The sequence below is a fragment of the Artemia franciscana genome, chromosome 18 (genome assembly GCF_032884065.1).
Source record: "Artemia franciscana chromosome 18, ASM3288406v1, whole genome shotgun sequence".
NCBI lineage: Eukaryota > Metazoa > Arthropoda > Branchiopoda > Anostraca > Artemiidae > Artemia > Artemia franciscana.
In genome coordinates, this window is record NC_088880.1 from 355,048 (window position 1) to 379,762 (window position 24,715).

Sequence of the window (24,715 nt, forward strand, 5' to 3'; positions counted from 1 at the left end):
CAAGTCAAAGTGCTTACCGGTCACAAGTCACAAGCACAACCGGGCTGGATTTGCTCTCTTTGGGGGAGTTAGGGGGGGGGGGTAATTGAGAAAAATACAAAATATGAGGTATTTGTAACTTACGAACAGGTGATCAGAGCTTAATGAAATTTGATATTTAGAAGGGTCTTGTGCTTCAGAGCTTTATTTTAAATCACAACCAGATCCGGGTGACACTGGGGGGAGTGGGATGGGGAAACTGGAAATCTTGGAAAACTTGAAAATTGAGGTTTCTTTATCTTACGAACGGGTGATCGGATCTTAATGAAACTTAATATATAGGAAGATCTTATGTCTCAGATGCTCCATTTTCATTTCGAATTGGATCTGGGCACATAGAGGCCTGATGGGGGGAAACAGAAATCTTGAAAACCGGAAATCTTGGAAAACACTTAGAGTGGAGAGATTGGGATGAAACTTGATGGAAAGAATAGGCACAAGCTGATAGATACGTGATTGATATCATTGGAAAGGATCCATTCTCTTTGGGGTAGCTGGGGGGTGTTAATTCGGAAAAATTTGAGAAATTGAGGTATTTTTACTTAAGAACGGGTGACCGGATCTTAATGAAATTTGACATTTAGAAGGAATTCATGTCTCAGAGCTGTTTTTTAAATCCCGACCAGATCTGGTGACATTGGAGGAGTTACAGGGGGAAACCAGAAATCTTGGAAAACGCTTAGAGTGGAGAGATCGGGATGAAACTTTGCGGGTAGAATAAGCAAATGTCGTAGATATGTGATTGATGTAACCTGACTAGATCCGCTCTCTTTGGGGGAGTTAAGGGGGGTCCAGTGCTTTGGCGAGTTTGGTGCTTCTAGATGTGTTAGGACGATGAAAATTGGTAGGTGTTTCAGGGACCTGCACAAATACACTTGATAAAGTTGTTTTCCCCGATTCGACTATCTGTGGGAGTTGAAAGGAGAGGAAAAATTAGAAAAAATAGTTATTTTTAACTTACGAGTGGGTGATCGGATCTTAATGAATTTGATATTTAGAAGGACCTTGTGTCTCGAAGCTCTTATGTTAGATCCCAACCGGCATTAAGCCTCTGATTTTCCTTTTAAATCAATCAATTGATTCTTAGAATTTTGCTAGATATGCCATATGAGCTCTTGGCTCTTCCGGCCTCGTCAAAAGTGACACATGAGCTTTTAGCTCTTGTTTTTTTAGTTTTTTACAGAACAAATATATACAAATACACATATATATATATATATATATATATATATATATATATATATATATATATATATATATATATATATATATATATATATATATATATATATATGCTGTACTGGATATTTCACCGTCATAGAGATTACCATCATAGTTCACCTTCATGAATTTTCTACTAGATGTTTTTAAAGCCAAAAATGCCAATGTTCTTATGAAGGCATGTTAAGGGTTCGGCTGATGTGCATGAACGATATTTAGGCAGCCTTGCAGTAGCCGGCAAAGATTAGTGAAGATGCCGGCTATTTTGATCTGTGACATACCTTATTATTGTACCTTCGCCTGACCTAAGATCCTTATAAATCTTAGTAGCGGGTGCCCCCATAAGAACCCCATTCTCTTTTCTAAATGTGCTAATTATAATTCCTACTAAAGCATAAGATAAACCTCAGTACAAAGAGGGGGAAGGGCTATCACACTGCCTCCCAACGTCCACCTTACAAACTTATTTGAAATATAGTCTTCCGAATGAAAGGAGGTTTTAAATTGATCCAAAGAGCCTCTTAACAAAAGCTTGGCGTTAGACCCCATAAAATATTAAATGAGCCCCACTCTCAATAGTTGAGCCGAAGTTCTGCAGCCTTATCTAAAAGCTTCGGTTTTCCGGAGGAGGAAGGCTTGGAAACGATGAAATATTTTTTTTTGTCTTGGCAAATTGAATCTTTCATATGTCGTTCCCTGGTCCAAGGGACCTTCCATTTTTCTGGTGGAAGCATTTAGGAGACTCTAAGATCAGATCAGATCTTAATGACATTTGATATTTAGAAGGATCATGTGCTTCAGAGCTCTTATTTTAAATCCCGACCAGATCTAGTGACATTGGGGGGAGCTGGAGGGGGAAACCGGAAATCATGGAAAACGTGAAAATTGAGGTATCTTCATCTTACGAATGGGTGGTCGGATCTAAATGAAACTTGATGTACAGAAAGATCTTATGTCTCAGATGCTTTATTTTCAATTTGAATTGGATCTGGGTACATAGGGGGTGGGAGGGGGAAAACAAAAATTTTAGAAACTGGAAATCTTGGAAAACGCTTAGAGTGGAGAGATAGGGAGGAAACTTAATGGGAAGAATAAGCACAAGTTATAGATACGTGATTTACATGATTATGATGGGTCCACTCTCTTTGGGGGAGTTGGGGGGAGGGATTTCCAGTGCTTAGGCCAGTTCGGTGCTTCTGGACGTGCTAGGACGATGGAAATTGGTAGGCGTGTCAGGGGCGTGCACAAATTGACTTGATAACGGTCGTTTCTCCGATTCGACCATCTGGGGGGCTGGAAGGGAGGAACAATTAGAAAAACAGGTATTTTTAACTTACGAGTGGGTGACCGGATTTTAAGGAATTTTGATATTTAGAAGAACCTCTTGTCTCAGAGCTCTTATTTTAAATCCCGACCGGCATTAAGCCTCTGATTTTCCTTCTAAATCAATCTATTGATTCTTAGTATTTTTCTAGAGCTCATGCTATATGAGCTTTTGGCTCTTGGCTCTTCCGACCTCGTCACAAGTGCCATATGAGCTCTTAGCTCTTTTTGTTAGATAAGGTCCAATCGCTACGTCATTAAGCTTACAGGTTTGAACGCAACCAGTTATATATTAATGTCAGTAGGAAGGCACAAAAAACCAAAATTGAAAATTATTATAAATGACAAATCTATATTTTGAAAAAGGATCGCAACTATTCAAAAACCTTAAAAAAAGAAAACCAAAAGTTTTAAGATTAGTACAAATCTTTGCTAGAAATTTGGGGAAGCTTTAAATATAAAAAATCTTTGAAAAGATACAGTATGAAAGTACATTAAATTGCGTAAAAAGCAAAAAACTCGTAGTTGCAAAAACATTTGTATGTACTTGAATGAAGGATTACAAAAAACTCAAAAACCTTAAAAAATAAATCCAAAAGTTTGAAGCTTAGTAGATATTGTTGGTAGAAATCGGACCTGATTTAATAATCAAATATCTTAGAAAAGAACTGTATGAAAAAACAGCAATTGTCTGCGGTTAGAAGACAAGCAGCAAAGAGAATATATATATAGAATCTTGCAGCATACCAAGTACCGGAGCCTGGCTGCTGATAATACCATAATATTTGTAATATTTGTAGGCTATATACTTTAACACGGGAATACAACAATTCAAAAACCTTAAAAGAAAACCAAAAGTCATAAGCTTAGTAGATATCGTTGATAGAAATCGAACTTGCTTTAATGATGGAATGTCTTTGAAAAGACCGCAATGTTAAAAGAGAGCAAATTGTCTCGAATTATCTGCGGCTAGAAGACAATCAACAGTGGGAATCTATAGAATATATATATATATATATATATATATATATATATATATATATATATATATATATATATATATATATATATATATATATATATATATATATATATATATATATTATATATATGTATATATATATATATATATATATATATATATATATATATATATATATATATATATATATATGTATTATATATTATATTAAAACCTTATAAATATAAATATATATATATAAATATATATATATATATATACCGTGAGTATTCGTAATTTGTGAATGTCGATATTGACCATTGAATGTCAGAAATGTATTTTTTTTTTTCCTCTCCATGAATTTCGTCAGAGTTACCAATCAACTTTTCAATTTAGTGCAAGATTTGATTATGACAGGTTTGGTTAGACAGCTTTTCTGATATTTATAACGAAATTTAATCTAACTTAAACTAACATAATCTAACCTAACCTTAACTGTTACCATCAAGGCTTGCATAAGACTGAAAAAGCTGACTCGTAAAGCTAATTGGATTCAAGCAGAGAAAAAGGAATTTCGAACATTCACCGGTGAATGTCTATATTAACCAGATTTTGGATATATATATATATATATATATATATATATATATATATATATATATGTATATATATATATATATATATATATATATATATATATATATATATATATATATATATATATATATATATATATATATATATATACTAGCTGTTGGGGTGGCGCTTCGCGCCACCCCAACACCTAGTTGGTGGGGGCGCTTCGCGCCCCCCCCAAGCCCCCCCGCGCGCGTAAGTCGTTACGCGCCATAATAGTTACGCGCCATTGTAGTTGTGTCCCTATGTCCCACCTGTGAATATAGATATATATATATATATATGGTTTTAACTACGTAAAACTTGCGAATATACAACATTCTTTGCTGTCCCATTGTCTTTGCATATAAATAGATTGTCAGGTTATCCCCCTGTTTCCCCCGGTGTCCCCGTTGTAGTTGTGTCCCTGTGTCCCGGTCGTCATTTATATTCCCTGTGTCCCGGGTCCCGGTCATCATTTGTATCCCGGTGTCCCGGTCTGTATATACATTCGTTTTTTAGTTTTGTTTTTCTCCTTTATTTTTTTCCTTTTTTTTTCTTTTTTAGCTTATTTAGATTTTTAGATTTTTTAGTTTTTTTTATTAGTTTTTAGTTTTTATTTCTTTTTAGTTTTTTTGTCCCGGTCGTCATTTATATCCCCCTGTTTCCCCCGGTGTCCCCGTTGTAGTTGTGTCCCTGTGTCCCGGTCGTTATTTATATTCCCTGTGTCCCGGTCGTCATTTGTATCCCGGTGTACCGGTCTGTATATACATTCGTTTTTAGTTTTGTTTTTCTCCTTTATTTTTTTCCTTTTTTTTTCTTTTTTAGTTTATTTAGATTTTTAGATTTTTTAGTTTTTTTATTAGTTTTTAGTTTTTTTTTCTTTTTAGTTTTTTTGTAGTTTTTACCTTCTTTTTAGTTTTGTTAATTTTTTTTTTTACTTGTGTCCTGGTCGTCATTTATACTCCCTGTGTCCCGGTGCTTTGTTGATTGCTAATCGAACATTCCTTTTGTCCTGGTCGCTTTCTCTTTGAGTGTCGTCATTTATTTTTTTCTTTTTTAGTTCTTTTAGTTTTTACCTTTTTTAGTTTTTTTTTAGTTTTTAGTTTTTTTTAGTTTTTTACCTTTTTTTAGTTTTTTTAGTTTTTTAGCTTTTTTATTTTTTTTATTAGTTTTTAGTTTTTTTGTAGTTTTTGCCTTTTTTTTTAGTTTTTTGTCCTGGTCGCTTTCTCTTTGAGTGTCGTCATTTATTAGTTTTTTCCTTTTTTTTTTTAGTTTTTTATTGGTTTTTACCTTTATTTTAGCTTATTTTTCAGTTTTTTCCTTTTTTTTAGTTTTTTTTTATTTTTTATTTTTTTTAGTTTTTTACCTTTTTTTAGTTTTTTTAGTTTTTTTAGTTTTTTAGCTTTTTTACTTTTTTTATTAGTTTTTAGTTTTTTTTTGTAGTTTTTGCCTTTTTTTAGTTTTTTCAGTTTTTTTTTTAGTTTTTTATTGGTTTTTACCTTTATAGTTTTTTTAGTTTTTTAGCTTTTTTATTTTTTTTATTAGTTTTTAGTTTTTTTTTTTGTAGTTTTTGCCTTTTTTTAGTTTTTTCAGTTTTGACGTCACCTAATCCAGTTTTTTCAGGTGACGTCACCTGACACATCCATCCACACATCCATCCACACATCCACAGACAGACAACTTATTTTTATATATATAGATATATATATATATATATATATATATATATATATATATATAAATATATATATACCGCTCTTTTACCGCTCTTTTTACATATATTATCAAATATTGTACGTTACAAATATAAGATATTATTCTGTCATCGCGCTGTTAATTAGAGCTATTGATAATCTAATTATTAATTAGTACTAGATTAGGGGATCGTTAGGTTATTGGATCCTTAATTGGTACTAGTTCGTGACGAGGTATTATCCTAGAAGCAAATTCGTGTACAATTATTTGCTACTAGCAGCGAAGTCTGCCGTACGCACGCACAAAGAAGGACAAAATCGTTGTGCATACTTCTTTATGAGGATAGGAGAAAAATTATAAAAACTAAAAAATACAAACTAATAATACACACTATAAAAACTAAATAATACAATATAAAAACTTTACAATATAACACATATAAAATATGTGTAAACTTTATAATATAACACAATATAAAACTTTACAATATAACACAATATAAAAACTAAAAAATACAAACTAAAAAATACAAACTAAAAAATACAAACTAAATAATACGGTACTAAAAATACAATGAGAAAAAGACCAGGGGAACTATGTGGAAAAAATGGATATTTCTGGGTAAGTCTTACGAATCATGATACTGGGCCCAAAGGTCTCCCAGTCCCTCGTATTTACGCCTGTTTGGTATTACAGAAGAAAATGTGCTTTTAAACTCATTTAAAATGTTTATCATAGCTGACTTGTTAGAACTGTATTATATTTTTTCGTTAAAATCCATTTATAAGCAACCTTACGGTATTAGGTCTTTACAAAGAATATGAACAAAAGCTTACTAACATAGGTCTTGTTTTATTTGATGAGAATATATATGAGCCATTTTCTATTTGTGTATTTTTCTAATAAGTTCATTGAGAAATTTTCAAATGGAGTAAGTTCTGAGACTTCAGCTGTGACGTTGAGCTGAAATTAGGTTAAAATGGAACACTCCAATAAACCAATAGCAAGCAATTATGTACATGATACATTATTCAAGCAAAAAAAATTTATATAGTATTCAGAATAAAAATATTTCTTTTTTCCGTAAATATCATATTTTATTCGCATATTTTAAATTTTTTGACTCCTCTTGAGGTGGGACAGCCATCATTGCCGCTGTCAATCCAGGATCTCCAATTCATGCCAAAGGTATGTATGCAACAGTATTATTTGATTACTTTCGTTGACTGAGTATCAACTGCTAATGTAAAGGAGGCAGTAAATGTCTTATTTTGTTCGTACATTTTTTTTTATCACTTTCGATGATGAAGTACCAACTGCTAATGTAAAGGAGGCAGTAACTATCGTATTTATTCGCACATTTTAAATATTTGGCTCCTCTCTAGGTGGCCCAGTAATTATTGCCGCTGTCACGCCAGGATCTCCAGTTCATGCCACAGGTATGCAACAATATGATCTGATCACTTTCGTTGACGGAGTACCAACTGCTAATGTAAAGGAGACAGTAACTATCGTATTTATTCGCACATTTTAAATATTTGGCTCCTCTCTAGGTGGCCCAGTAATTATTGCCGCTGTCACGCCAGGATCTCCAGCTCATACCACAGGTATACAACAATATGATCTGATCACTTTCGTTGACGGAGTACCAACTGCTAATGTAAAGGAGGCATTAAATATCGTATTTTATTCACACATTTTAAATTTTTCGGCTCCTCTCTAGGTGGGCCAGCCATCATTGCCGCTGTCACGCCAGTATTTCCAGCTCGTACTACAGGTATACAACAATATAATCTGATTACTTTTGTTGATGCAGTACAAACTGCTAATGCAAAGGAGGCAGTAAATATCGTATTTTATTCGCACTTTTTTAATTTTTTGGCTCATCTCGAGGTGGGCCAGCTATCATTGCCGCTGTCACGCCAGTATCTCCAGCTCATACCACAGGTATACAACAATATAATCTGATTTCTTTTGTTGATGCAGTACAAACTGCTAATGTAAAGGAGGCAGTAAATATCGTAGTTTATTCGCACTTTTTTAATTTTTTGGCTCCTTTCTAGGTGGGCCAGCTGTCATTGCCGCTGTCACGCCAGGATCTCCAGCTCATGCCACGGGATTACAACAATATGATCTGATCACTTTCGTTGACGGAGTACCGACTACTACTGTAAAGGAGGCAGCATCAGCTATAATTGGAGCAGGGGAAAGGTTTATGATGACCATTGAAAGGAAAGGGGTACTAAACGTCATTGCTTCAGATCTTGACAGATATGTTGATATTGACATGCCAATTGTTCAGCTCGGAGTAGAATCAGAAGTAAGTAATTTTTTACCTCCGGTAGTTATTCTACGAAAGCATCTAATCCATGCTTATAACCAACTTAAATGAGTTTTCTTTTTTTTCAGGTTGCATTAACAGTAATTCTTAAATAATTTCATAGAAGACACTGCTTTACCATTTAAGAAAATTAAGAGAGAAAAACAGGACTAACTTAAATAAAAAAATAATCTAAATAATAATAATTTAATAATTTAAATTTAATTAAACAATGGAACAAAAAACTTACTAAAAAGCAATAATTAATAAAAAAAAATCTGCATATTTCGGCTCGGCGTCCGGGAGCTTTCCTCAACAGAAAAAAAAAACACTTTAAATAAGAAAAAGACAGTTAAAAAATCTAAAAAGGACATTCTAAACAAATGAGAGAAAGAAAGAGAAAAAAAACAACTAAAGCAAAACAAATAAATACAACAGACTACATTTATTTGAAAAAAACAAGTCATAAAACTCTTGATGACCCTTTGATGACCTCTTGAAACTTTCAGAGGTTCAACAAGTACTATGATTACTGGGATGGCAAGACTTCTCATTTCGAATGCAAGGAGTCTTTACTCCGCTTAGGAGTAATTCACAGCAATTAAACTGCATCTGAGGTCGACCTTTTTCTATCAAACACGTAATTTATGTTTTTCATTCACAAGCAGCTCGCTGGAATGTAAAACCACATCCTTAATATCTTGAACGGTACACTATAAATACGCCACAAAATTTTAGTATCTCTGACCTCCTTAATGCCTCGTTCTAAATTTAAATTTCATATTCTTCCATTCTACCTAAAACCGAGCTATTGGCGATGAATCGTTCTCTGGTGGTTCTAGCCTCTCATTTCAATGGAATGATCATTTCAATGATGATGCCTTAAACAGCTTTTATTTTGGTACTTACTTGACTACCCATGACCAAAAGCAGCAAAAAGAATCAAATACTTGGCTATTATACCCTAACGGTTTGTTTTGTTTCCTCACTCAAATTTCACTAAAATCTACGTTTTTAGCTTCATATCGCTGAAACGGTAAAGAAATTCACAGATAGAAAAAAGTAGTATGAAAAAATATTAAATTGCGTAGAGAGCAAAGAACTAGTAGTTGCAAAAATATTTGTATATATCTTAACAAGGGATTACAACAATTCAAAAACCTTAAAAAAAACGTTTTTGAACGCAATCAGTTTTATAATGTCATTAGGAAGGAAAAAATGAAAATTTTTAACTATTGCAAATGATGATTCTCTATTTTGATAAGGGATTACATCAATTCAAAAAACCTTAAAGAAGAACACATATCGTTGGACTTGCTTTAATAATCAAAGATCTTTGAAATGAGATGGTATGAAAAGACATTAAATTGCGAGACATTAATATTTTAACAAGGCATTACAACAATCCAAAAACCTTAAAAAGAAAACGAAATATTTGAAGCTTAGTAGATATCGTTGTTAGAAATCGGACTTTACTAATAAAATAATTGACAAGAGATCAGTATGAAAAGACAGCAAATTGTCCGCGGTTAGAAGACAAGCGACAATGAGAATCTATGTAAAGAGGCCTGCAGCGTGCTTAGTGCTGGGGCCCGGTGACTGGTAATTGCAAATACATACATATATATTTATATATACATTCTCTTATATATATATATATATATATATATATATATATATATATATATATATATATATATATATATATATATATATATATATATATATATATATATATATATATATATATATATATATATATATATATATATATATATATACACTAGCTGTTGGGGTGGCGTTTCGTGCCACCCCAACACCTAGTTGGTGGGGCGCTTCGCCCCGCCCCCAAGCCCCCCCGTGCGCGTAAGTCGTTACGCGCCATATTAGTTACGCGCCATTGTAGTTTTGTCCCTGTGTCCCACCTCTGAATAGAGATAGATATATATATATATATATATATATATATATATATATATATATATATATATATATATATATATATATATATATATATATATATATATATATATATATATATATGTTTTTAACTACGTAAAACATGCGAATATACAACATTCTTCGCTGTCCCATCGTCCGTGCATATAAATAGATTGTCAGGTTTACTGACTCTTGAACATGCAACATATAATTGTCCATGGGAAAAACAATCCGTATTCAGATCTATACCTCATTATTCTAATGATGTGTCCCTGTGTCCCGGTCGTCATTTATATTCCCTGTGTCCCGGTCGTCATTTGTGTCCCGGTGTCCCGGTCTGTAATTTTTATTCGAACAATCCCTGTGTCCCGGTCGTCATTTATATATCCCGCCTGTGCCCCCGGCATCCCCGTTGTAGTTGTGTCCCTGTGTCCCGGTCGTCATTTATATTCCCTGTGTCCCGGTCGTGATTTGTGTCCGGGTGTCCCAGTTTGTAATTTATCTTTGAGGTTCCCGGTCGTCATTTATATTCCCTGTGTCCCGGTGTTCCGGTATGTAATTTCATCAGTTGACAAACATGACGTCAGTCGACAAACAACTTCATGACGCATACAGCTCAATCCTTAAAATGACGTCAGTCGACAAACTTGACGTCAGTAGACACACAAATATGACGTCACTCGACACACACAGACAACTTATTTATATATATATATATAGATAGATATATATATATATATATATATATATATATATATATATATATATATATATATATATATATATATATATATATTTCTTTTCTAGGAGGGTGGATTTTCGCCTGTTGCAGAGCCTGTTGATGAGTTACCCAGCTTTCTTTCGCCAACAACAATTGAGAAGCCTGCAAGTGCTTATGGTGTCATGGAACTTGACAAAACTACAAACATCCCTATACAAACAGGCTAGTAGTTTTAAATTCTAAAGTTCTAAGGACAGTGAGAATGAAATTTAGTTATTTGAATTGGTTAGGTGAAAATTTGTGAAATGATCTCTATCTTAAGAAATTTCGGTTAATTGTGATTTCACTTTTTAATTAAAAGGCCTCCATTTACAATTATTCAGTGTTGGTGGTGGAGGGAAAATAAAATAGATGATGGTGAAAAATCGTCGAAAACTAAAACGTGGGGTATCAAAAACCCGCTTTTCATTGAAGGTGATGCTTTTTGTTGAAGGTGCTGCTTAAAGGTGTTGGTGTTGGCAGTAACATCATTGAAGGTGTTGGCAGGAACAGTGAAAAAAGCTACCGCCCTCTTGAAAATATTATTTTCTTTTAAAATGCTTTCCCTTGTTTTTGCAAGCTTGGGATCATTCAAGTGAATGATGTTGCTTTTTGCATTGCTTAACTGCTTCTGGCAGTTGAACTTTATCTTAGGTTAAAATTTAAAGATAGCCCAGATAGGAGATTAACGAATTCTTATCCAATGCTGTGTTGGAGTAAAGCCTTCATTTTGAATTACCTAGTACGGAAAATAGATGTCATGTAGTTTCTTTAGTGTCATGATAGCAATTAACGAATTATGATAACAATGATATTTGATAATTTCAATGTCAAAATATCAGTGATTGTAAGCCGATAGTAAAAATTTCGGTTCACCGTGATATATCTGTTTGTCTACAGTTATGAGGGAAGCGGAATCACGGACAACCCTTTACATAATATAGTCAGTACAATTTAAAGCAAATGTTCTCATACATTTGCTCCAATGAAGGAGATTGTGGAGAACAACGGCTAGTGAAATTTTTTTGTGATGAGATCGAACCGTAAGTAATTGAAACATCTTCTGAGATCGTTCTTCAATGGATTCAGCTAAATCATCAATATTTAACCACGAGTACAGTTCAGTAATATTAAACACGCCAAGTCCCCCTATTTATTTAAGTCTGGTGCAATAGTCTTTATTTTTTCATAGGACTCTTGCCATATGCTATAGCAATAGTAGATATTTCTCAGATTTTCTAAAAGGATTTTATCACGATTCTGAATTACTTTTGTTAAGTGTTGTTTTGCCAGTCATTGATTGTCCGCAATGAAAGGATCTGAAGGGGAGTTTGAATTGATGTATATTACTTGTCTTGGTGTCCAAAATACAAATAACCTAACCTAACCTCAATCTGTTGAATAAATACCTATGTTCAAAAAGAAAAAAAAAGATAAAAGTTTTCTTTAATGTAAATAAATGCACTAAAAATATTTTAAATATTTTTTCAAATATTTTTGAAATATTTACATAAGCAGTAGTCAACAACATGAAAAAAAGCACTTAAACATATTTACATGGGCAGTGGAAAACAACATTAAAAACCCATGGACATTGAAATCCCTTGGGTATGTCCCGTCTGCTGGCCGGAAGGCCAGCACCCGCTGTGTCAGACGAGGGCCGTCTGTGGGGCCGGGACGGCCGCGGGCCGAAGGAGTTGAACAAAAATAAAAGGAATAGTACACTATTAAACACTTTAGAACAAGGATTCCGCCTTGCACAAAAAGTTTTTTTTATAAAAACACCATGAAAAAGCACACTTCTGAGTTGGAGACTGGGAACAAACTGTTGGGACAAAAATAAGCGGACCCATCTTCCGCCAACTATTGAATATTCTCCAGACCGGGACGATGTCTATACTCTACACATATATCTCGATCAGAAGTAAGGTAAAGGCCGTGTGGTAGTACTTTCACACTGTTCGTGCACACATAGACTTTGTCCAATATGGCAGACAAATATTTTTTTTTATGTAAAAGAACCATATCAGAGTCACGATTTCACGGTGTGAAAATCGGATCGGCAGTGATTGGGGCACAATATTTTGGGTCGGTTACAACATCACAATGACTCCCATGGTGCGCACTCTCACACTGAAAGCTGAATTTAAATGAGCTTAGATTTCTTTTTCAATCTTCGTTTTTGCCTAAGAGCGTGTACTGACAAATGTGTCAATAAACTTCTTCATATATGGCTTTTGATCAAACTTGAGGGCTCTATGGGTCCTTTTGACCTTGAAACCGTTGGCCAGCATCCATCGCAAAAGAACGTGATGTACAACAATATTCTGTTTCGCATGAAGGTCGATAATCAGCTCTTGTTTTGAACGTATTCAGTGCATAGCCTCATATTCTACCAAAGGAATATTAGAGACTCAGTGAATCCATAAGTATTGGTATGTTTGTGCACTAGAAACCAAAATCCTTTACCCAGTCATGAGGTTCCAGTGGTATTTAATTACCAATTTCGAAAAACCCTCCTTGCGGCACATTCTCCTCAACAGTGGCAATGTCAAGGAAACTTGGATCACAAGGATTGTCCAGCCATTTGTAACTACCACACGGTAAAGAGTAGTGAGATCTTGCATACAGATAAAGTGAGTCTATATCCAGAAAACCAAATCCCACTTTTCACCCGAAAGCAACTGAGACTAAGACTGTTAATACCTTGACCGGTCAGGTCAGTTTCCATCATAGGATCTTCATGGAAAACATACCTTGCCCACATGGACCACTCTCAAAATAAGTTCTGATCAACGTTGGTAATCAATCCTATTTTCCTTTGCTGATTCGCAAAATTAAACCCATCACCAGCTGAAAAATAAAACCCCAAATCCAACCCAAATTCCTTGTAAATTTATCACTGTTTTTATAGACAATGCCTAACAACGTCAATACATCACTTACCAGGTACATTTTACAATATTAATCCCCATTTTATACCCTCCCTTGGCCCAAACCTTATTAGCAAATTCACAGTCGGCAGTGGTGCATTGATGGTCGTAAAGTGAATCATAAAACGCTTCGATGGATGGCATTTTTTTTTCAAGTAGCCTCGAGATGAAGTTTTAGTAATTATATGGGAATTTGCCTTTACTCTTTAATAAATCATAAATTTCGTCATCTGAAAAACGCTGTTTCAGAAGGGGGAAACTAATAAAATGGTAGCTCTTTTTTACTTGAATTAATTGACTTAAGGATTTAGGGAAAAGCTATAAGAATCTAAAACACAGATTTTATTCAGGTACGTATTATCATTTTCAACTGTCTTTCATTTGAATTTTAAGAGCTTCTCAGAGCAGCTTCGCAATTTAGCAGCTTCTCAGATGATTTAGGTAAGATGTTAAATGAAAAAGAACCATCTACCCATGCACCATCTACAACTTCACCATTCTTCAAATATGCCAAAGTTCGTAATATGAACTGCAAATCATAGTTGGAATTGTGTATGCAAATTGGTAGAAAGTATTGCTGTTTGAAATTTAAATTACTGGATTATTGTGACAGTCCACAAAAAGTTACCCCCTCCCCATAAAATAGGATTTGTCAAATGATCATGGCCATTGACTGGCGTTTCCCCACTACCTCCAACAAATATGCCCCTACAAACCCAACACCTTTCTTTATTTTTAATTGCCAACTCATCCTCTGATGATTGTCATTGGCTAGTTTGTATCCTGAACCCTTTAAATTGAGTTATTGTCTGTTCTAAAAGTGCAACCAGGGCCGCGCCTGCATAATTTTCCCTACCTAATGCCTCAAAAACCTCTACCAGCTACATGGTATTACTAGCATCTCTTTGAGCATAGGCATAAGAAATTGCAATGGCTTCATGTTCATTAACACGATTCACGTTTGACGAATTGTACACGTCCATGAGCTTATCTTCTATGTTTAATACCACCTTGTTACTCGAGACGAGCTAATTTCTAAAATTCTTTAAGCACAAGATAGTGTTATCACCCAAAACCGTCTAAACGGACTGGTGCCCATGGAGCTTACCGTGCCTCAAGTGATGTTTTAATTTTAACTCTGTTTGTGAAGCTGATGGACACATTGCACAATAATGACGTGAACTTTCACGTCACGTCATGCGTCACAAAACCCGACTATTGTTTGTTATTAAAAAAAAATGTTCAATTGAGTCGGGCTCTGTGGCAAGCTCGTAAAGAAGCCATACCCATTGTTTCACCGATTCAATGGACGACCCTCACTGAATATATTACCTCTTCTTATCTTTACGTTCCCCCTCTTCAAATTCTGTGTCATACTATAACACTAAAACACTATTTTTAATTGTTCATTAAACCTCTCAAAAATGTCGATCGCCTCGAGTGCTTCAGGATATTGCCGCTTTAAACAGTACAAATCTACTTTAGTACACTGCCCTCCCCATCTTCACTAAGTGCCAATTTGTAAAAATGTGCCTTACTAACATCATTTTTAAGGGCTTATGCCCTGTGACAAGGACTACGTACCTGAAGCTATGAAGCCCAGTGTCGAAAGAAAAGCTACGTGCACCCCCACATGCCCTCAAATTTGCATTATATTTACACCCTTTTTCCCCTCCGACTTCTTAAAATAAATTATTTTTAAACTTATTGACATTAAAATCCAAACTTTCTATTAATAAAACCACTGAACCACATCCCATATTATTATAATTTTCTACTTTATTGAAAATGCTACCCATCCACTCGGAAAAACACCCTCAAAATTATTCAAGTCCGTATGAAGCTTCTGCATTTATGTTTGTAGGTACTGCGAATACAGCTTTCCGGAGTTTTCATTGAAAAATTTTGTGAGCGATGGATGCTTTTATACTGTCCAGTCCACCCCCCCCCCAATTCATTTTTATAGAAGGGCCTGAATCTTGCCCGTATAGGTGTGTACTATGTCACTTGGATTCTTTGGATACTACCATCAGTGATGGTGCTGATGGGGTCTCCAATATCGGCTCTAAAGACATAATTATTACGCTTGGCGGTATCAGCTCAATGAAAATATGGCAATACTTGGTGGGAACCAGCACCGCTTTGTCCTGCTCCCTCTCGTTACAGTCACTTTGGGGACCAGGCACTCAACCTAGCTGGGTGGTAGTACGTCTTCCACACAATCGTAGTCTTTCTTGAGGCAGACATCAGCCATAAAGCCACCTATGTCAAAGATGGGAAAGTTACATTAGTAGGGTTAACCCCTTCACACAATAAAAATTAGTTTTCTCTGGGGCCTGTCCTGTATCCATTAACGATTCAATATTCTCATAGTGGTTGCAAGCCCCTTGAGATATTTATAATGTTGGTAGGTGAACTTAAAAATAATAGCAACTTATTACTCCTTTTAAACACATTTGATCTCATGCCGAAACGGAATTTATACTAGACTGAAAAGAATATGTTAAGAATATGTCAGTAATAATTTTGAAGTGGCAATGCATCTGATCAGATATAGAGAGATCAAACCACCACCTAAAAGTTTAATAGCCAGAAATTATTCTATACACTGGGGCAAAGTGTCCGCTCGGGTATAGGGAGACCACCCTACCAACTAAAAGCTTAAGAGCCAGAAATTATTCTGTAAACGTGGGGTAAAGTAGCCGTTCGGGCATAAGGAGGGTGTACCACTAGCTAAACATTCAACAACCAGAAATTATTCCTCAAATAGGGTTCGAGTGCCCACTTGATGTTTACGCTTCAGTTCTTTTAAGTCCTGTTGTTACAATGTCCCTTTGAAATTTTCACACATAAATAGTAGACTTACGGAGGAAGAGGTGCTAATGCTGTCCATTGTCAGGGTGTCAGGGTGTTTTACTCGCATCGTCACCGAAGGAATCGGCCAGTAGCTGTTCGATCCATGTAAACTAGTTTTCAGGAACTGGGAAAAAGATTCATTTTCCTTTGGAACACTTCTGGTTTCATCCTGAAACATATGCATTAAGCTATAGTAGAACATATTGTTAATCTGAGAACTAGGGTCCTCAAATCTCACTCTTAGAGGCAGTGAACAAGGCTCCCTTTCGACACTAAAATGGTCAGTTTTCTGCTATTAAAATTTTGTTCAGTAAGACACATAGTTAGAATTTTAGAAAATTATCAAAGAATGTCAAAGACTTAACACTATCGTCAAGGCTGGCAACTCTATCTTGCATTTCGGGTACAGAAGGTTCCAAATTTACACCATACTTGTGAACCACCAAAGGCCATGCATCTTCGCCTTGCTTGGGGACCATATTATTGCCTCGGTCGGGGAGCGCAAAAGGGACCGCAAGTTCACCATGCATTGGACCACATATTCACGTTGCATATTTGGAGCTTCTCCTACCCTCGCCTTATTTGGGGGAGGAAGTTCAGGATTTTTTCTGAAATAGAAACGAAATTTTCTTGAAGTAAAAAAGGTTTTTCAAGAAGTAAGTATGTGATGTAAGTTTTTCATGTCGTAAAAATGGTTAAAGAAACATCTTATTTTCATAGAAATTTATGACGATTTAAGAAACTTCGAATTTGATTCATCAAATAAAAACACGGTTAATAGGCTACTGATTTTATTTAAAGTATTAATAAATATTGATCATTTAAGATGAGTAACTGTTTTAATTTTCCGAATAATTAAAGTAAAAATCTCAGTTTCAACATGTTTTGTACCCCCTTTCCCCCACTTAAATGTAACTAATCCTCACTACCTTACCCCTTCTATATAAATGTTAGAAAACCCTCCCTCTCCAACTTAAGTTGTTTCTTTTCTGAAAGGCTTAAGAGGCATTTTTTGAAAAATTGCTGCTTTTGCACCGTAAGACTAAACAAGAAAATTATGAAAGAAAAGATAAGTTTTTCAAAGAAAGGTAAAGAACTAAAAAACCAGACAATGTGCAAATAATCTTGCTATGTGAAGGTGATTCATGTTAATAGTAGCTGAATACGACAAAAATGGAATATCTGACAGAAAAATTTGAAGAAACAAGTATCATAGACCGTTAGTATATTTGTTCCCTGATTAAATTTCTGTTTTTATTCTCTCTATAATAAGTTATTGCAAAGGAAAATCATTTTATTCTTTATACCAAATTTGCGTTTGAACTACATAATTTATATACAACACCGTTTCAATGTAACAAAAGAATATTCTGAAATAAATAACAAATCTCTAATTTCATCAAATCCCTTCTTTTTAATTTCGAATTTAACAGGTCGTGTATTATCAGAAATATAGATTTGAAATGACCGCATAGTCCCTATGTAGGAGCGGAAGAACTTACATAATGATTTATTATTATACTTAAAATGACCCTTGCATACCTTCTTTTATTTAATATAGGAAGTCTTCTTCGCCCCTTCATTTAATTCATAAGTATAAGGCACTTTTACATAACAATTTCTTCGAGTAATTCATATTGTTAAAAAGTATTTTTTTTGTGGATCACCCGTAATGAGTCCAAATTAGTGGACACTGGGATCAGAGAATCATCCCTACCTAATTGAGTAACGATAGGGTGAATTTCTGGTGGCGTGCAATAGTTAAACTTTATCCCATTTATCTGTTTATAAGATTTTTACCCACCTGCTAGAGTAGGCTTCGATTAGCAGCGGGTGAAATTGTAGTCGGAATTAAAGCTTATATTTTGATGCAAGAAAATAAGATTAATTCATCACCGGGAGAAGCATGCAACAGCAAGAGGGGGTTAGGGTTGCACTTGGTAATCTGATATAGAGAAACATATCAGTTCTTATTTAAGTATAATCTCCCTCTGTTTTTGTTGGGGGGCAACTCTCTTCATACGCATAGAGGCTTACCTGTTGGTATATTCGGCTCATACTCCTTTTAAAATTTATAAGCGCGTTGCCACTCATCTCGAATGTAAGATGGGATAAAATTTCTCGTCTGGGGATGGGTTATATAGCCCCAAGAACAAAAGGAATTACCCAACCCCTCTATGCGAATAAACAAACTCTGACATAACGGAAAATCCTCGTTCATATTGTAAAATCAATAAAAGGCCATATAATGGGGCCCCCTTTGTTCTTGTTAAAAATCTATACTTAAAGGGACACCTTTGTTCCTGTGTTACCAACATTGAAAAATAAAGAGCCTGTGTAAATCAGAAAAACCAATGTAAATATTCGACTAACAATTTGGACTAAGTCCCTATTTTAAAACCCTTACGTTTTTAAGAAATTAACATAAAATCAAAGCAAAAATCGTTCGTAGTGCCTACCGGCATCGTGAAGGCTACCCAATGGCTGACCGTGAAGGTTTTTTCCTACATCCTTAGGATATTAAACTTCTACATAACATCCAAAGAAGAAAAAAATACCCTATTATGTGACAGGCAACTCCTATTACGTAAATAACACCTGCATCTTGAAGATAATTAATAACATCTGTGTCTTGAGTGAATCGCCGTTAAACTTCTTCGTGATTAACGGTAAAGAAGAAAAGATTAGTGGCTATGGCCCCATAAGCATCCAAAAAGGCCTCAGCACTTTAGGGGGGGGGGGTAGTAATAATAAAGAAAATTTTATTTGATAAAAATTTGACTAAGAATGGTCAGAAAATTCAAGAATATTTCGGGTTTCTAGGGCAGGGGGTCCCGAGCTACTCCTTTAGTTTATAAAAACAAATCCTAACATAGTGCTTATCAACTACCACCTATCATTTCGGCAATATCTGTCACTTGAATAAAGACAAAATATTTTTAACCTTTTAATACTAAAGAAAATATCATATTAGTGGTTAGCCTACTAAGTGCACCTTTTTTAACCTTGAAAAAAAGAAATGAGTCAAAATCCATATTATTATTTTCATTCTAGAGGATACAACGGAAACAGCATCCAAAAATTTAGAAGTTGCGGCAGAAGCAACACCTTTCAAAAGACTAACTCAAGAAATTACGATCAAGCAAACCACCACGTTAGCTGCGTCACCGGTAAGACTGACTTACTTGACTTAGTTCCCGAACGTCTAGTGGGTCACGATAGAATATCTTCTTTACATGTTGACGGATCAGTTTTCTATTGAATATTCAGTTATCTGCTTGATTTAAAAGATGCAGGAGGTCGTTTCCGAATTTGTATCACCGGTAAAAACAACAGATGTCTATTAATCTCTCCTTAGCAAGTATATACACAAAAATCTGTTGTGTGGAGAGGTGTATGATTTTCAAGAGGCTTATGTTTGAAAGCAAGACACAAAAAATACTAATTAAATGGGAAATGTAGAAAACATAAAACCATCGGAAGAACCATAAAATTTCAGGACCTTCTCAATTTGTTATATGCTAAAATTCTACTCTTTCTCTTACAGTATGAATGGAAAAAACATCTGAAATGGTAAAATTGTTAAGAGCTAGGAAAATTTAAAACTTCCCTAAATCCCACAAGTCTCTGATACATTTGTAACAATAGCCATTCGATCAGAAAAAATTGAAGTCTGAAAAAAAAACTTCCAATAAGCTGGAATAAACGAGGCAGTGACCCTCATGCATATATTGATTGTAGGAAATTACCCATAAGACATGCAAAGCTGCAGGAAATACATAGAAACTCTCGTATAAAGCGCATGAAGGTCAATATTAAAATCCCCGAGCTTCATAAATGGATGTGAACCAGTTGGTATTTTTTCAGGCTGCATATACAGAAGATCCAAAAAAATTGATATGGAGCCAAAAGGCCGCCTTTACTTTGTAAGATTAAACGAAAAACATGTTTTTTCGAATGAAAGTAAGGAGCAACATCAAAACTTAAAATAAGAAGAAATGTTTTTGTGTATGAGGAGGTGGCCCCCTCCTCAATACCCTGCTCTTTATGTTGAAGTTCAAAACTTTGTCTCAATTCATTAAGAACAATGCCTGAAACACGAGGGGCGTGTAAATAGAATCAAAACTTTTATTAAAAGTTCTTCAACAACTTCAGCGGAGAGAGACGGGTATTCAGGAGGTGACAATCCTCTCACGCACAGAACGATTTCTGTTCATTTTAAATTTTAATGTTGATCCTTACTTTCAGTAGAAAAACTTGTTGATTATTTAATGTATGATTGTTTTTCAAACAAAACTAGGAAATCCGCCCCCTTTGTGGAAAATCCACCCACAAAAAATTTCTCCATTGAAAATACTTCCGTCGGGAAATTACCTCCTGAAAATGCCCTCTTCGCTGCGAATTTCCATCAGAATATTTCTTGCTTATTATTCAGCCTGAAAAAATACTCATTGGCATACTTTCCTTTGAAGAAAGACTCATTTAGGTTTATTTTATGATCCTGTTTAAGGTCACAGGAGAATCCCCCCTGTATCCCCCTCCCTAATTGAAATTTTTTCCCACAAAAATTTTCTCCATGGATAATTTCTCCTGCTAATAATTGTCCCATGAAGATATCCTCCCGTGGGAAATCCTCCCCGCCAAGTAAAATCCCCCAGAGAATTTCAACTTCACTGAAAATGCCCCCCTAAGCATCTCCACATGTAAAAAGGGGTTGCCAGCGAGAAGGTGAGAAAAATAAAACGTATGTCGTGTACGAATTTTTGCAAATTCCCCCCGTGTAGAATTTCTACTGGAAAGTTCACCCCGGAAATTTCCATTCCAATGGAAAATTCTCCCCGTAGAAAATCCATCCTCAGAAACCCCCCTCCCCCGAAAATGTCGGTATATTTGTGTATAAAAAATACTAGGCTATATATAAACAATGGACAAAATTCATAACGGACGGCCCATCCTCTGGTGGTTTTAGGGGGTCTTTTCATCTCCAAAGACGTAGTTATTGTATCTTTCAACTATACTGAACAAAATGGATGTCTCAAAATTTTGATCAGACGACTTTTGGGAAAACAGAGTTCCAATTTCTTTTGGTCACTTTCAAAGGGCGCTAGAAATTTTAATATACTTTTGAATAAGCACTTTTGCTATAGTCTAGGATTATTGGTTCGATATGATTGCCCTTGGAGGGGGGAAAGCAAACAAACACGCATCCGTGTTCTTTCTTCTGGCAAAAATGCCAAATTCCACATTTTTCCTGATAGGAGCTTGGAACCTCTACAGTAGGGTTCTCTGATATGCTGAATCTGATCATGTGATTTTCAATAGGATTCTTTGGCTTTTAGGGGATGTTCTTGCCCCCTCTTTTCATAAATCTATCAAATTTTCTTAACAGTCAAAAATGATGGAGGGCAGCTAGCCCCCTCCCCCAATGCCCCTCTTTTCACCAAAGGAATCTGATTGAAATTATGAGCTATCAGTCTTGCTCAAAATAGTCTAAAGAAAATATAACAATGCCTGTAGGGCTGACACAATTCCTCAGCACCCTGGGGATAGGGTTGTAAGTTATGCCCTGGGGGCATATAATATATTTATGAAATGGGTGGTCATATTTTGGTGAAATTTGATATTTAGAAGGATCTTGTGCTTTAGAGCACAAATCTCGACCAGATCCGGTGACATTGGGGGGAGTTGGAGGGGGAAACCGGAATTCTTGGAAAACGTGAAAATTGAGGTATCTTTATCTTACAAACGGGTGATCGGATCTTAATGAAACTTGATGTATAAAAGGATCTTATGTCTCAGATGCTCCATTTTCAATTCGAATCGGATCCGGGGACATGGGGTTGGAGGGGGAAACAGAAATCTTGGAAAACGCTTAGAGTGGAGAGATCGGGATTAAACTTGATGGGAAGAATAAGCAAAAGTTATAGATAAGTGATTAACATAATTGGAACAGATTTTTTCACTTTGGAGGAGCTGGGGGGGGGGGGGTGTTGATTTGGAAAAATTAAAAAAATTGAGGAATTTTTAACTTAAGGACGGGTGATTGGATCTTAATGAAATTTGAAATTTAGAAGGAACTCATGTCTCAGAGCTCTTATTTCAAATCCCGACCAGATCTGTTGAAATTGGGGGGAGTTGGAGGGGGAAACTGGAAATCTTGGAAAACACTTAGAGTAGAGAAACCGGGATGAAACTTGGTCGGTAGAATTACGTGATTGACGCAACCGTACTGGATCCACTCTCTTTGGGAAAATTAGGGGGGTGGGGTTCATTGCTTTGGCGAGTTTGGTGCTTCTGGACGTGCTAGGACGATGGGAATTGGTTGGCGTGTCCGGGAGCTGCACAAATTGACTTTATAAAGTCCTTTTCCTCGATTAGACCATCTGGGGGGGGGGGGCTGAAGGGAGAGGAAAAAGTAGAAAAAATGACGTATTTATAACTTACGAGTGGGTGATCGGACCTTAATGAATTTCGATATTTAGAAGGACCTTGTGACTCAGAACTCTTATTTTACATCCCGACCGACATTAAGCCTCCAATTTTTCTTTTAAAGCGATCTATTGATTCTTAAAATTTTGCTAGAGTTCATACCGTATGAGCTCTTGGCTCTTGGCTCGTCTGGCCTCGTCACAAGTGCCATATGAGCTCTTAGCTCTTGTTTAATTAATTAAACGGTTAATAATTATAATATATATTGCATTGTGGACATTTCAGGTCACAAGAACGATCTAAATAGGTCAGAACTTTAAGGAAGAATTCGTATTTTCCCCAGGGTAGCTGTAACGAACCTGTGGTGCCGTCATGACATAAAGAAGAGGCTCACGTCTGTGATTAGAAGATCTTGTTTCACTGCTATTTTCATATTATTTTCAATGTTGTAATAAGTGCAAAAGAAAATATTTGTAATATAATTCATTTTTAGCAAAGCGCCAAATAAGGGAAATGGGCAGTAGTCAAACTCTTGTTTATAGGGCAAAACTATATTTGTCTTGAACAGTCTTGGAAAGAACTAATAAAATTAAACTGAATATTATATATTAGTATATAGTTTTATATTTACATAATAAAGTTGTTTTTTTATTTATCACTTGAAACTGTATTGTTGGGATTATGGCAGGGTCTTGGCGAATTTCCACTGCAGAAATGTTTGGCATTTTGGCGTGTTGAAAAAGAAAACCTTGCCCTCCTGTAATACCGCCTATGGTTACTCTCACTTAATAATCTTTTTAAATTGCAGGATATTAATATCAATGAGACTATAAATCTTGAAATCAGGCCTGGAGATCATTATTTAAATTTTGGCCTTTGGACTACATCAAAAAATAATGTGCTCGAAAAGGATCTGGTGGGTCATTTGTGCGTGCCTCTTATGGAAATTGTTTCGGAGTGCGAGGCTACTAGCCTTAGTAACTATGTTACAACTTACCAAATCTGTCCTCCTGACTGCCAAGGAAAAGACGCGTAAGTTTTTATTGCCGATTTCTTCCTTTTTTTTTACCAAGATCTAAGGCTTAAAGATCACTATTGAGTTGTTTTATTAAACTACCCATCTCGCAAGGGTTGTTTATGTAATTAATTTGTTTGTTCGCTTCCATTGTGGTCATAACTTAAGTAGCTTAGCATTCAAGGGACTGGTAACTGCATTAGATACATCACACCCGATGTTCACTTTTCTGGTAGTTTATCGTGCCATTCAAACTTTTACTAGGGCCAATATGATAATTGCAAACGCCATCTACCTTTGACAATTTTATTCATTTTTGCCCTACACTTAACTGTTCCATATCTTCCCAAGTATTTCAAAATATAGGGAAGGGTAAAAAAAAAGAAGAATTGTGTCACTAGTCTGCTTAAATTCGCTACGGTTTTCTCAAGCTAAAGCGGACCTGCTTTGTCCAGATTGTGAATTGATACTTAAAAAAAAAGCGCAGATTAACTATCACTCACCCAGAATATGAATTTTTGAACTTCCTTTGAAATTCCCTGTATTTTAATGCAGTGGCCAAACGCTACGCTATGTGGCGTTATTATATTTTAATTTCTATCTT

At 35.3% G+C, this 24,715-nt stretch overlaps 1 protein-coding gene across 1 annotated transcript in view; it reads left to right on the forward strand.

The window, feature by feature from the left end:
- The window catches only part of LOC136038469 (PDZ domain-containing protein 8-like), a 98,294-nt gene that overhangs the window by 43,471 nt on the left and 30,108 nt on the right, over positions 1–24,715 (forward strand). Inside the window, exons 7-10 of the mRNA XM_065721536.1 lie at positions 7,921–8,177; positions 10,926–11,061; positions 19,722–19,837; positions 23,905–24,128. Of these exons, the coding sequence (XP_065577608.1) occupies positions 7,921–8,177; positions 10,926–11,061; positions 19,722–19,837; positions 23,905–24,128 (733 nt within the window). The remainder of the gene's footprint in view (positions 1–7,920; positions 8,178–10,925; positions 11,062–19,721; positions 19,838–23,904; positions 24,129–24,715) is intronic.